Genomic DNA, 15,594 nt, shown 5'->3' with positions numbered 1-15,594 from the left:
TTAAGTTCCTGCTCTTCACTCGTCTTTTGTCGGTTATTGTTTGTGCACCAGCACACTGTTTCTTGTTTGTTTTGAGTTTCTCCCTGTTAAATAAACCTTTTGTTATTTTGGTACTTCACTTGGCTTGTCTCCTTCCTCACCCGGTCCTTACAGTTCTATGGTTAAAAATGAGTTTTTTTTGTGTGTTTGATCAATTCAATAACACTGTAAAGTCTTTAAGTGTGTAGAAATGGTGTGCTTTAGCAAGGTTAAGTGATACATTGCATTGTATACACTTTTATATATATATATATATATATATATATATATTTATTGAACATTTTCAACTTTAACAAAACACAACACAGATTCCAATCACGATAAAAATAAAATTAAAATAATAATAATAAAAAATAATAATAAAAAAATGGGAAAACCTTTCTGCAGAATAGTTGACAATTCAGCCCCTAGATTATTGATTTAGGGTTTCCAGACACTATAAAACTGGTCTGGCTGACCATTAACTAAATAAGTTAAGTATTCCAGCAGAATAAGTTCCATCAAAATCTTGTGCCAACCCGATATAGTTGGAGACTTGTCACTTATCCACCTCAGTAATATGTTTTTCCTAGCAGCAAAAGTAAGAAGATTATACAACCTTTTTTCTTTTGATAAAATCAAAGCTTTTGATAAAACCTCCATCTTACGGTGTTGACACACAATTGACGGTGTTGACAAACTAATCGAGAATCAAACTGATTAAAGATATTTACCTAGTTTTGACATGGCAAAGGGAGTGTCACTGTGACACCAGTCTTGGACTTTGTTTTGCCTTCTGTGTTTGTGTACCATGTGTTTCCTTGTTAATCGGTTTCACCGTGTGCACCTGTTGTCACTTATTCTCCTCATTTGTCTGTGTACATAGTCTCCCTAGTTTCAGTTCTCCCTTGTCGGTTCTCGCCAGTGGAATGGTGGGCTCACTGAGGAGCTTCTAGTCCTCAGCACCATCTTGAACAGTGGATGCCTGGGATCTGGCTTCAGCCACCGCGTCCAGGATTCCACATCTGCCCATCAGTCCACTAGCTCACCCTGGGCTCCTACCTCCTTCATCTCCGCCGTGGCCCATCAGTTCACAAGTTCCACCAGGCTCCCTCGTCCCCCCGGATCTGCCTTGGTCGCTCGTCGACCTTCAATCACCTCTGGACTGCACTTCTCTGGCTTCGCCTCGTCCCTTCGTCCCCCCTGGCTCCATTAGACTCCTCACTCCCTTCTACTCCTTGGTCCTCAGTTCCTCTGTCTCCATCGCGCCCTTCTATGTCCCCGTCTACACCTCAGTTACCTGAGCCAGCGGCTTCCCAGTATCCTTCTGAACCCTCTGCTCCACCATGGCCCGGCGTTTCTGCGGTGCCTCTTTGCTCTTGGTCCTAATTCTCCTACTTGTTTTAATTTTTTGTTTTGGACCCTGTCCTTCCATCTCTGTCTCTCCTTTTCTAACTGGTGTCTTCTGCTTTCTGGGTCAGTAGCTGCGTTTCCATTACCCTTCAAATTGCGCAAATTGAAAATACGCCCAATGAAAAGACGTCAATTTCGCAAAAACTTTCATTTATCGCAAAAAAGTTTTTACGCTCGCATGGGGTGGTTTTTTAGGCAATTCGAAAAATAAATATTTTGCAAAACTGCAATGGAAACAGTTTTTGCGCATTTACAGTCACCCGACGTAGAGGACACGGTATGTTTGGACAGAATACGAGACAGATTTCTTTATTAAATTCATAAAAGACAAAATAATTACAGGAATACTGGATTCTAAGCCTCAAAGAAATGCCACAATCAAGATCTTGAAGCAGAAATGAGGGAGAAACAACCAGAAACATCTCGTATGAGCCGCTCACAAGTATAAGGGTCTTTCCTTGCCATTAATGATTGGATAACACACATACGTCTCCTTACATTAATAATAATAATGGCCAGTGCAGTGGCTGGGATATACATAAACCTACCAATGTCCGTTGCCATGATTTTTGGAATGACTTATCGCGAGTGAAAAAAAGTTTTAGTCGCATAACATCGGTTAATGGAAACGCCGTCATTTCGCAATAGTTTTTTGTCAACATTTCGAAAAAATGGCTCTAATGAAAATGCGCCTACTGTTAATTCTTTCTCTCATTTTTATCTGGAACTCTGTTTCTTTTTCTTTGTTCCTCCACTGACAGTTTTTGTCTAGCCTACAGCCTACAGTACAGATAAAAACAATACTTTTTATTAAAGTTATTATAATGCATTTGGGTATATTAAGATATTTTAAGTCAATCAACATGTATACTTAGATCATATTATCATGTTATGTAGTTGTTATAAATTACTTAATGAGTATTTGGGAGCACTTTTCCACTCCGTCAGCTTAAATATCTAAACAGAATATCTGACAGAGTTGACGTCTGACGGAGTTCACAAAACAACATGTTTTTTCAACTTAATCATGTCTAATAAATGGTAGCCATTTTGATTTTCCTCAGTTGCCAGCTGCCACTAAACTAAACCAAAATACCAACTTTTATTTGTACCAACTTGATTAAAATCATCCCTACTTTGAAGACAGTGTTGACACATAAAAGCTGTGACCACAGGGATTTCAACTTGTTTGCGGAATATTTTAAAAAAAATTTAAACTTACGAGACCATGTGTTGGACTGCTGCATCCATCAACAGAAAGAAGTAAAAGGAGGTCCTCAGGGTTAAAGCTGACCAAAATATGCCTGATTTATTTAGAATTTTTTAAATATCTGACGGAGTTGACATGAATTGATGACAGGTTTTGAAAGGCTGTTGTTAATGTATAAAATAATGCATTGTTCACTTTAAGTATTTTGTGATATTTTATTAAGCCACCCAATTAACCTCATATTCATATTTGTGCATTTTGGGCATTTTAAAACACTTTATTTTGCAGTTTGATACTGTGACCTCTACGGAGGATGAGTTCATTTGCATGGGCTGGTACAGTGCCAGTATTTTATAAAATTACTATGAAATAATATAAATATATACAAAACTAAGGGTCTAAACATATACAGGTCTTTCATATCCAACTTTTAAAGCCTTTTTAAATGAAATAATTTGTTTTTTAAGGCAAATTGCAACATTTTGATGGAGGACATGTTTTGTCCCTTATTTCAAGAATCAGTGATATGATTCAAGAATCATATATATATATATTAATTTAGCCATTAATTGTAGTAATCCATAAATAACTGGCTTAAAAACATTTTTTTGGGGGGTGAAAATACTTACTTGCCTAAGACTTTTGCACAGTACTATATGTACGTGTGTGTGTGTGTGTGTGTGTGTGTGTTTATATAAGTTTCTTTTATATTATTTACATATCTTTAAAACATTTCCAACTTATAATAATGATGATAGTAATAATATGTTTATATTTTACACAACAAAACAAAACTATCATTTGCTCCTCTTAATGATGCACCACGAGAGTTGTTGCCAAGGATATAAAATGCACAACATCATTATGCATTAAATGGAAATTGGTTTAAAAAAAAAAAAAAAAAAAAAACCCAGTGTGTTTTTCCTCTTGAAAATTACCGCATTTAAAGCCACTTCTGTGTTTAATGTTTGTCACATAGGAAGATGCCAGAGTGACAACACTGACCCATGCTGACTATCAACTGTTAGAGACTCTCTATAGTACTCTAAAGTGTATAGTACTTTCTACATTTCACTTATATTTTATTTTAAGGTTGGTTCAATTTCTCTACACATCCAGAAATTGTATTTTTTAATATATAATTTCTTTTTTAATGCAGTAAAAAAATTGGAACGTTGAAGGCACAATGTTATTTATTAATAGCAATATATAATAAAATATAAAATATAAAATATATCTAAATAAAAAAAATATTTTATATAGTATTTTATACTGAGTATGATTTATTCATAGAACTAGTAAACAGTGTATTGTAAAAGGATTCTTTATAATTTTTAATGTGAGTGCATATACTTTAAAGACTACATCATTTTCAAGATATAGCATAAAACTGTATGTGCTTTAGATAATGAGGAATCCCCAACATAGAGCATAAGTTGCATATTGTACGAGTTTTTTGTTTTGTTTTGTTTTACTGTTATTTTCTACATATACAGTATTTCCTTGACCAGGTCAGGATCTGCATGCTTGCATATCACCACAATGAACACCAGCGGGCCTGTGGAATATTTCATCCTTGATGGACTGAGGGACAGAAACGTGCTGCCCATTTTCTTCACTGTCTATGTTTCTGTTCTGTGTGGAAACAGCATGATCATTTACCTTGTTAGAACCGACCCCAAGCTCAACACTCCTATGTATTTTTTCCTTCATAATTTGTCCTTTTCTGATATTGTGTTCACATCAGTGACCATTCCCAAAATGCTGTCGGTGTTCCTGACTGAGGTCAAGACCATTTCCAAAACAGGATGCTTTTTACAGATGTACTTTTTTCTCTCATTTGGAGTGACAGGGCGCGCTTTGCTGACTGTGATGGCGTTTGACCGGTACGTAGCAATCTGTAACCCCCTGCGGTACACAACTATTATGACCAGGCGGCTCTGTATTCTATTGATATTTGCTGCTTGGGGTTTTGGGTCCGTTATGGTGCTGCCCTCATTTATTTGGGCGACTTTGCTGCCTTATTGTGGGCCTAATATTGTTAGGCACATGTTCTGCGATCACTCCTCAGTAGTGAGCCTTGCCTGTGTAGACACCACCAGGAATGGCATATTGTCCTTAACAAACGCACTCATTGCACTTCTCAGTACATTTCTTTTCATCTTAATTTCGTATGTTTTTATTGGCAAAGCTATGAGAAAAATGAGCAAGTCACAGCAGCTCAAAGTTGCGGGCACTTGTGTGTCCCACCTGACAGTGGTGTGCATCTCGTATGTTTCAGCCGCCTTTGTGTATATCTCATATCGAGTAGCTAAATTTGACCCAGATGTTCGTATAGTCATCGCTGTGCTGTACTCTGTGCTCACACCCCTGCTGAACCCCATCATTTACAGCTTGAGGAATAAAGAACTGCAAAATGCAATGAAGAGAGCGTTTTGTAGATACACTGTTGCTTCTAAAACCTCCAGAAAAACAGTTCCTTCTGTTGCTTAGAATCTGCATTCATTCTGCTGTTCATTGTGAAAACAATTCAATTTAATCTGTTAAAAAGTATGAATATGTGTGGAACAAGCTAGATTCAAGTTACAATGTATGATACTGAAGCAAACTGTATTTTATTGTTGATAAATATATAAACCTGGTTATTGTGCATTTAAAACTTGATTATTATTACAGAAATCTCATTCTTGTTTCATTTATATCACATAAATGATAAAATTTCTTAGTTTGTTTGCGTTAAATCTATTGTAATCCACATGGATGAAATGCAAATAAAATACACAGGCTTCATCTTAAATTTAGGCTTAACTTCTTTTGTTGTTAAATTAAAAATGACAAATAAAAAATAATATAGACTGAATAATACTTTTGAATTAATTCTAATTAGGCAGATACTATACAATACATTATTTTTCCACTTCTGAAAACAAAACTGAATATTTCTTTCACTCCATTGTATTTTCAGGCTGCAGCAAGAATGATTAGATGTAGGATCTATGGGGTTAGAATTGTTGCATTATTCCAAATAAATAGATTCACACATTTTTTTTAATAGTTTCACAATAACGAATAAAATTCACAAATAAATAAAATGAGATTTGCAAAAAAAAAAAATCAAAAAAAAAAATCAAATGTGTTTTATGTCACAAACACATATGTGATGAGGAAACTCTTTTAGCATTTAAATTAGAATTAAAGCTTGAAAACATATAGCTGCATAACTATTACATTCATATTCTACATGAGAAGTTAATTCCTGGAATGTCATATGATATACACACTACCGTTCAGAGTTTTGGGGTCAGTAAGATTATTTAATGTTTTTTAAAAGTCTCTTATGTTTACCAAGGCTGCATTTATTTAATCAAAAATATTGTAAACAGTAATAATGTAAAATATTAATAGATTTTAAAGTAACTGTTTTATATATTTTTTTTTATTATGATCATTCACAGATCCTGAGCATCATGATCATTAAAACCCTCTCTACACCGGACGCAAGCAGCGTGCCAGCGCTCTAAAGCAAATAGCACCCATTATATATTATATAATCAGTGATACTGTCTACACTGGACGCGACATGGTGCAGCACGACAGTAAACAGATGCCCATTCTTCTGAAGTACTACACGCACTTGCGCTAATTTACACAAAGGACAAATGATTCGCACCTTCGCTTTGACGTATGCGGCGTAGACAGCCTTGCATTTTAAAGCAATATTGCGGTGACAAATATAGGAGACAATATCATATGAAATATGAGCCAAAATGACCATCAGTGATGTAACAGTACAAGCCACAGCATCACTGCAGCTGTACTGGGGTTTTGTGAGTGGATAATGAAAATAAAGAATCTTGCAATTCTGAAAAATATATATTTGCATTTATTTTTGATGCTGTAAGCAACTTTTACAATCAAAAACTATTAAGTCTGATTCATATGACAATTTGTGTGATCAAGTGTTTTAACCGATAAATACATATGCGTACAGGTATCTCTTGTCTGCTGGGCATTTCACTTTTAAATGCTTGATATGGGCTGCGTTTCCCAAAACCTTCTTAACGCTACGTTGTTCCTAAGTTACACCTTAAGCTATACCTTACCGTTAATACGTGTTTCCCGAAACGATCTTAGTTAAGTATACCTTCTGTAAGTCATACGTTCGGAAGGTTGGTCTGGACCACTCTTAGCTTTACCTTATCACTGTTGCAAGTCTATACGAATATAATTCTGAAGTTTTAATACACACAGACAGTGTTCAATTAGGCGAATTCAAGTGTTTTCATGCAAAGAATAAAATTGTCATTACACTGATTGTTGTTATATTATTATATATATTATATTATTAATTTAATTAAAGAGCGCTTTTAAAGGCCAGTGAAAGCATAGACTGTTGTCAGTTAAGTCCTAGGCCTATTCGGACGCTAATTGTTTCTCATGGGCTCGTACGGTATTTTAAAAGGGGAAAGTCTGTGATTTTAGTGCCGTCCGAATCCACAATATCAGTGTTTTTTCTCACCCAACCTGCGTAAAAATCCCTGGCCAAATTAGTACTTACTGTTTTTTGACAAACAGGTTGTGTGGTAATTTAATAGCCGTCTGAATCCACATCTCTGAGTTTACAAGAAGAGATTCAATATCCACTGTTTAAATCCTTTTTGATCACTGCCGAGCACCATACGTAAGATGTACACTTTTATTACTGAAATGCTGGAAAGTATTTACAAGAACAATATTTCATCGCAGCTCCACCTCAATGAACAAAAATGGGAAAGAGAAGAAAGCATGTAAAAATTTGAAATGGTTATTATGGCAGCAATATATGATACAATTTAAAAATATGTAGGCTAGGCTATTATAGGCTATTATAGTTTGGATTATTTTTTATAATATCCCATGAGTCCTAATAAATGCAATTTCAACTATTTCTGAAGTGCTTCTTTTATAAAGAACACAGCTTTCTCACATAATGCAGTAAAGCAGCCCCTGCACGAGAGAATAATTGATTCTCGAGCCATCAATATCAACCAATTCAGCACCATCGCACCGGCTAACGTCGCACGTAAGAAGGTATATCTTAAGCACCTTCCTAAGGTATGGTTCGGGGAACATGCCTAGAAATGGTGGAACTGCAAACTGCCTATATTACTATGGGCAATAGACTATGGAAACACCAATTACACCACGTCTGTCTGAAGGACGGACCAATCACAGCTCATGACAAGGAGCCCACCCCCTCCCTATATACAGCTGTGATCCCTGAAACGGCATTCTTGTCCTCTTCCTCGTGAACACTTTCTTTCAGTACCCAGGCTGCACTGCTTCAGTTCACAAACTGTCAAGGTCAACTGTCAAGGTTGACGATGCAAAACGCAGTGCAGTTAAAATTTGTTGTGGATTCTCAGCTCGTTACTGAGCTTCTCTATTTCGCTCTCATTGGCAGTATCTCCTAGCTAACACGTTAAGGCGAGCTAAGATTATAGGATATTCACCATGGTGTCCAAGGTCGCCGCAGAGAAAGGGAAGGATGCTCCTTTGCACTCGTGTCCGGCAGCATGTGGATTTATGATCTAGGGCAGGGATCTACATCTGATGTGTATTGCATGCATGGGCATCAAGCATGCTCAGGCCGCACTTGTGGAAAGTTGAGCACACTGTCGTGTAATGCCAGCCAGGATTTTGGAAAGAAGGCGTTGGGTGGCTGCATCTTCTAAAGACAATCTGTGTCTCTCTTCTGTCCCTCCTTCAGCTAAGGCTTCTGTGGATTTGAGTGGATTGTTCGGCCTGGCTGTTGCGGCGATGAGACAGAGGTGTGACCTTCAGAAGAAGGAAGGAGCACCGCGTCCTCCTGTTCCCCTGTGTCCTGTTCCTCTGACGCAGAAGGATGGAGGATTTTGAATGTGTCCAGGACTGCAAAACCCCAGAGCACAGAGCAGGTGGCTTGCCCCACCGCTGCTTCAAACACTAAGCTGTGGGGTAAGCAGTCATTCGCGGCAACTGCAAAGTCTAGGTCTGCTAACCCTTCCAACAAAAAGGAGAGGGATACCTAGGACGCAATATCTGCATGGGAGGGACGGACAGCACCTAGGGTTTTCTGTGATGTCCTCTCTCGAGTCCACCACGTCTGTTCCCCCACCTGCAAAAAAAGCGGAGGATGTGGAGTTTGGGTGAAAGAATGGTTCTAAGTTGTGTTCAGGGCAGTTCGGCTCCTTCTCAACACACAAGGTTCCGTGGATTGCTGACAGCAATTCCACAAGTTTGAGTGCAGAATATTCAACCTGATACTTTGTCTGATGGGTACAAGCACACGTTTTCAAGTGTATTGTCACAAAGCACTTCGGCCCCTGGGTTCACAGCAAATAAAAAATCCTGTCGCATCCCGACTCAATGCCGAGGGCACAGGGAGACAAAAACAGAATAATAACAATAAACCAAGAGATAAATCAGTCTCTGAGTCACACTCAGTTTTTCTCTCTGTCCACTAGATGGCACCAGCACTCCATCTATAGAATCGGTTCAACAGAACCCTCTGGCTCTTTATTAGGAGGTTTGGAGAGAGTGATCTTTGCATCCGTGGGTCCTCACAATTGTTACCAAGGGTTATAGGCTTCAGTTAGCTGTAAAACCCCCTCCTTTTGACGGGGTCATTGCATCTGTAGCAATTGGGGATTCAGCTTGGGTGTTGGAAGCAGAAATATGCTCCCTCTTAGAGAACAGGGCTATAAGATGAGTTCTGGTGTGGGAGACTCAGAAGGGTCTTATTTTCTAATTCCAAAGAAAGAAAGGGGTTTGCGCCCGATAATGGACCTACGTGCTCTAAACAAGCACTTAAGGAAGTACAAATTCAAGATAATCACAGTTGCGGCTCTGGTTCGCGCAATCTGCCGGGGCAATTGGTTTGCCGCGGTCACTCTCAAGCAGAATAGTTTCTGCACTCATAAAACGAGGCATTGGAAAGTTTAAGTGCATCAGGAGTTTATTTAAATAACACTTGCCTGATGGCTCATGCTACTGCTAACCTGGAAAATCCTGGCAGAAAGCGTTGCATAAGGATGTAGTGTAACGACGAATTATAATTTTTTCCAAAGTGTTGGTACTACTGGTACTACGAACAAAATATTACGCGTCGTTACTCTACATCCAATCTCAAGCATGCTTACTTTCATATAAGCATCTATCCTGCACACAGGAAATATCTCAGGTTTTCCTTTCAGAGTGGTGTACAAATTTGTTTCTCTTCCAATGCGCTGATTCATGGGAGAGTGCAGAACGGGACACAGAGATACTCACATCTCACGAATCTGGGATTCAGAATCAACTACACCAAAAGCCAGCTGATATAGGAGTAGGACGGGAGGAGTAGGACGGGAGATGGCGCCGGTGTACGTGGCATGCCGTCTGATGTCTCTGCTACTTTGTGCTATTTTTGTGCTTCTATCTGCATCAAACTGCTACTCGCTTCTGGTTTATGATCGCCAGTTACTTCTGGATATTCGAGACTCTTTTGTGGCCACATATAACCCAGAGTTAAAAAGCTCTGTGGCTGGTTCACAATCCTGCTCTCCAAACTCTACCTGGGATATTCCAGAGTATCTGTGGCCTCATGGTGTTCCCCGCAGAAAGCGCCGCAGGAGACGCGGCAAGCGCGGAGGGGTTGCTGTCAAACTGAAAATGGCGCTACACGCCGGCCGCGCCGCCCGCGCGTCCAGCTTCATCTCCATGACGACGTGGAATCTAGGCGTTGGACGATGCGCTGGTTGGCGTCCACCTGTTCGCTGGCTTCGGACCATTCTCCAGGACTCTCATTCGACGATCCCCTGCTACCCTCCGATCCGTATTCGCCGCGGTGGAGCTAATCTACAGAATCTTCGATCTTTGAATAGAGTCTTCTCTCCCGCGATCTCTGACTCGGTACCTTCCAGGATGGCTCTGATTAATGCTCGATCGCTAGTCAATAAGACGTTCATTTTAAATGACTTTTTTACTACCCACGCATTGGATTTTATGTGCATCACAGAAACTTGGACGAAGGTTGGTGATTTAAGTCCTTTTGCTGAGCTGATTCTGGCAGGCTGCACATTCTTTAACTCTCCGCGCTCTTCTGGCCGCGGGGGTGGTCTAGCGATGATTTTAAAAAACAGTTTTAGTAGTTACTGTCGCTCTGTTCCGTTTTCAGTCTACAGTAGCTTTGAAGTACAGCTGTTGCGACTGGAATTTGACGATCCTGTTTTGTTAGCGCTGTTGTATCGCCCCCCTCACCTAGTGAAAGATTTTATAAGTGAATTTACTGCTTTTATAGGTGAATGTGTAACTAATTACAGCAATATTCTTCTGCTTGGGGACTTTAATATTCATGTGTGCTGTCAGTCAAAACCTCTAACAATGGAGTTTTTAAATCTCATCAATTCATTTAACATGGTTCAGTGGGTGAAAGATCCCACTCATACTCATGGTCACACTCTGGACCTGGTACTCTCACATGGTGTTTCCATTACTGATGTTCAGGTTTTTGACACTCTGATCTCTGATCATATGCCTGTACTGTTTTCTATGTCCTTTCCTCCTTCAAGATCGCACATTACTCATACCGCACAATGGACTCGCTCCTTTTCTCCCTGTTTCCGTGATGAATTCACTAACACCTTTAATGAGGTGTGTCTGTCTCTGTCCCTGGAGTCACCCTTACCCGACTTGGATGCTGAAGAACATCTTAGTCTGTTCAATACTGTATGCTCCGAGGTTTTAAATACCACTGCTCCTTTAAAAACGAAGAAGCCAAAACCTAAGACTGAACCATGGCTCAATGATACCATCCGCTCTCTGAGGCGAGCATGTAGAAGAGCAGAACGTAAATGGAAAAGTGATAAGCTACAAGTTTCTTATGAAATGCTGAAAAACTCCCTCAGTGCTTTTCAGAAAGCCATGATGTCTGCTAAGTCTAAGTATTTTTCTAATTTAATTTTAAAAAACCATCATAGTTCAAAAGCCTTATTTTCTGTGTTAAATTCTGCTCTAAATCCTCCTGTAAATGTGATTTCAAATCCCTCAGTATCATTATGTGAAGGTTTCTCAAGGTTTTTCTGTGAGAAGATCACCTCTCTAAGATCTCAGTTACAACCTTCTGCTATTGTCTCACCTGAACTGGGTTGTTCTTCAGCCATATGGAGCGTCTTTGACCCAGTTTCTCTTCTGTCTCTCAGAGAAATTGTTGATCACTTGAAACCTTCCTTCTGCTGTCTTGATGTTCTTTCTCCCCGTATTTTGAAACAAATTTTTGATTCAGTTGGAACAAGTTTGGTGTCTTTTGTGAATAAATGCTTGAGCACAGGGACTATCCCTGATAGCCTAAAACAAGCTACCGTTACACCTCTTCTCAAGAAACTTTCACTTGATGATAGGGATTTTAATAATTTTCGACCTATCTCGACACTACCTTTTATTGCAAAAGCATTGGAGAAAACGGTTCTTAATCAACTCCAGTCTTTTCTTAGCTCAAATCAGATTCTTGAAACTTTCCAGTCTGGTTTTAAGCCTCTGCACAGCACCGAGTCTGCTTTATTAAGGGTCTCTAATGATATACTATTAGCGACTGACGCTGGTGACTCGGTGATCCTAATAATGTTAGACTTAACCTCGGCTTTTGATACAGTTGATCATAAAACTCTTTTATCCCGACTTGAATATTCTGTGGGCATCCAGGGAACTGTCCTCAGTTGGTTTAAATCATATCTAACAAATAGAAGTTTCTCTGTTAAACTTGGTAATTTTTCTTCCTCGCCTGCTCAACTCTCCTGTGGAGTGCCGCAGGGGTCTATTCTCGCACCCATTCTTTTTTCCCTGTATTTACTTCCTCTGGGCTCCATTTTCAGAAAGCATGGTGTATCATTTCACTGCTATGCAGATGATACACAAATTTATTTGCCTCTGAAACGCAACAAAGATACTGCACTGAAATCTCTTTTTGCATGCCTAGAAGAAGTAAAAATGTGGTTTTCTCAAAATTTCTTATTTCTGAATGATTCCAAAACCGAGGTTATAGTCTTTGGCCCCCATGACAACTTTAATAGCAGTAACATTGATCTGGATCACCTCTCTCCAACTTCATCTTGCATTAAAAACTTAGGTGTTTTCTGGGATCAGAACTTCAAATTTGAAAAACAAATTAATGCGGTGATTAGTTCTTGTTTTTTTCCAGTTACGTCTTCTCTCTAAGATCAGATCCTCTCTTTCTGAGAAAACCTTAGAGATTGCTGTCCATGCGCTCATTACATCGCGGTTGGATTATTGCAACTCCCTCTACTATGGCATACCCAAACACTCTATTGCTCGTCTTCAATTAGTACAGAATGCTGCTGCAAAGTATCTCAAAAGAAAATGCAAATTTGATCATGTTTCACCTATTTTAAAATCGCTGCATTGGCTACCAGTGCATTTTAGAATTGAATTTAAAATTCTTCTCTTTGTTTTTAAATCCGTAAATAATCTGGCACCGAGCTATTTGTCCGAGCTTCTCTGTCCACATAATCCAACACGAAACCTGAGGTCTGGTGATCAGAAACTTTTGTCTGTCCCCAGATCACGGTTAAAGAATAGAGGAGACAGAGCCTTTGCGATTGCTGGCCCTAGGCTGTGGAACAGCCTTCCATTTTACATCAGAGCGGCTCAATCTCTAACTGTTTTTAAATCCTCTCTTAAAACCTACTTTTTTTCTTTAGCTTTTAATACATTGTGAGCTTTTGTCATGAATGTGTGGTTATGTTTTGTATCTTGTGTATTGTTCAGCACTTTGGTCAGCCCTGTTTGCTGTTTTTAAATGTGCTATATAAATAAATACAAACTTGAAACTTGATACATTATAAAACATTATTAAAAGTTGTATTTGTTAATGATGGACCTGAGATAACAATGAACAGTTGTATTTTTCTTTTTTAACTAACTTTTAATAAGGATTAATACATTATTGTTCATTGAAGTTAATGCATCAACCAATATTAATTAATGGGACCTTATTGTAAAGTGGTACCGAAACAACTAATGAAAGGTATTAACATCTTACCATCTTTGCTGCTTAAACATCTAAACACAAAATAGTATATTACTATTTTGTATATATTTTGTATATACAGTATATTACTGTTTATTTTTTTAAATAATGTATCCATTATATAACGCAATTAAATTACATTTATGTGATAAATTTATGTGTTACATTAACACATGTTGCTTTTATGCAAGCAAATTGGCACAATGGCATAAAGTGTTATTTTGCCACAGTACTGTAATGGCAGGATTAATAAAGCTTCCAGAGAGAAAGACAGAATCTTAAAAAAGTCACCTCAGTGAAAGTGTAACCGATGTTAGGGCCGAGGGACAATTACCACACTCCGGAGGAGCAGACACCAGAGGCAGACAACAGAATGACTTTTAAAGGTAGGTTTTTATTAATTTAAAATAATAAAAACAGTGCTGAGAATGTTCGTGGCTGGAACCCGGTTGGGGAAGAGGAACTGGGGGGGGGAATATTCCTCTTCTCTACTGGCTCGTGGGTGGGACAATGGCTTCTTCTCGTCTTTTCGACTCGTCAGAAAGGTGCTTATGGGACAGACAGAAACTTCTTCTCGTTTCCTTGACTCGTCGAAATGTACCTGTAGGACGGACCGAGGCTTCTCGCCTTCAGCTTTCCCCACGGACAGAGCAGGTAAGTATTCGGCTCGTGAAGATGTTCTTAGGACAGCCGATCGAATGAACAGCAGCTTCCCCACCGCTTCTGAAGGACAGACAGTGACGGTGCTCAGACTCGGCTTGTGGACGTGTTCATGGAACAGCCGATCGAATGACAGCAGCTTCCTCACCTCTTCTCTTCTGAGGGACAGACAGTGACGGTGCTCAGACTCGGCTTGGGGACGTGTTCATGGAACAGCCGATCGAATGACAGCAGCTTCCTCACCTCTTCGGAGGGACAGACAGTGACGGTGCTCAGACTCGGCTTGGGGACGTGTTCATGGAACAGCCGATCGAATGACAGCAGCTTCCTCACCTCTTCTCTTCGGAGGGACAGACAGTGACGGTGCTCAGACTCGGCTTGGGGACGCGTTCATGGAACAGCCGATCGAATGACAGCAGCTTCCTCACCTCTTCTGAGGGACAGACAGTGACGGTGCTCAGACTCGGCTTGTGGCCGTGTTCATAGAACAGCCGATCGAATGACAGCAGCTTCCTCACCTCTTCTGAGGGACAGACAGTGACGGTGCTCAGACTCGGCTTGGGGACGTGTTCATGGAACAGCCGATCGAATGACAGCAGCTTCCTCACCTCTTCGGAGGGACAGACAGTAACGGTGGATCAGGCAATAACAAGTGAGACAGGACCGTGGTAATTTACCCGCCTTTACTCTCGTTCCGTGCGTAGCAGGGCGGCGTCGTTGGGAGAGTTCGTGAGACTGGACTTTCGTGGACGTGAGACAGTGCTCGTGGAGTGTGGTGCTCGGGGTGCGTTGAGCTCTTTCCTCCCACCATACACTCAAGTGGGAACCTGGACACAGCTTTAGACAGATCAATTTGAAAGAATCTTCACAGTCATAAGTCAATATTCATCCATCAAAGTTTCAGAGGAAACGCAGTCGTTTGATCTCACCACACTTGTGCATAAATCACTCTTATAAATCTTCACACGTGTGCGCTTCACTCTTTCAGACACTGCAAACTCACTTCATCTCCACAGTGATTAATCAACTCGTTTCTCTTCTCTCTGTAGGGTGGATGACTCGAGGAATAATGTTTTCAGAAGATCAGCATGAACACATCAACGATCCTCCCAGCTGTTTCAGTTACTACGCTTCGTTCTGTCAACAAGATCACACACACTGCCCGCAAACAAAGGTTAGTTGCACACTGGTGATGGTCAATCTTCAAATGTGGTTTTCTCAACGGGTAATAAATGGAAGGGTGCACTTA

General features: G+C 39.8%; 2 protein-coding genes across 2 annotated transcripts in view; both read left to right on the top strand.

Annotated features, from left to right (window-relative positions):
- Window positions 1-229: 229 nt before the first annotated feature.
- LOC311096991 (olfactory receptor-like protein OLF1) lies at window positions 230-5,134 on the top strand (the record flags this gene model as incomplete). The annotated part of the gene is made up of 4 exons (XM_084136459.1): window positions 230-247; window positions 944-1,115; window positions 1,268-1,400; window positions 4,153-5,134. The coding sequence occupies 4 exons, from the start codon at window positions 230-232 to the stop codon at window positions 5,132-5,134; spliced, it is 1,305 nt and encodes a 434-aa protein (XP_083992585.1).
- Window positions 5,135-10,012: 4,878 nt separating this feature from the next.
- The window catches only part of LOC311096990 (olfactory receptor 6K3-like), a gene marked incomplete at both ends in the record, with an annotated part of 28,216 nt that continues 22,634 nt past the window's right edge, over window positions 10,013-15,594 (top strand). The window contains 3 exons of the mRNA XM_084136458.1: window positions 10,013-10,552; window positions 14,832-14,997; window positions 15,395-15,519. Coding sequence (XP_083992584.1) covers window positions 10,013-10,552; window positions 14,832-14,997; window positions 15,395-15,519 — 831 coding nt within the window. The remainder of the gene's footprint in view (window positions 10,553-14,831; window positions 14,998-15,394; window positions 15,520-15,594) is intronic.

This window comes from Abramis brama (genome assembly GCF_963993115.1).
Source record: "Abramis brama genome assembly, chromosome: 15".
Taxonomy (NCBI): domain Eukaryota; kingdom Metazoa; phylum Chordata; class Actinopteri; order Cypriniformes; family Leuciscidae; genus Abramis; species Abramis brama.
The sequence above is the reverse complement of the archived record's forward strand: the minus strand, read 5'-3'. Positions and strand labels throughout refer to the sequence as shown.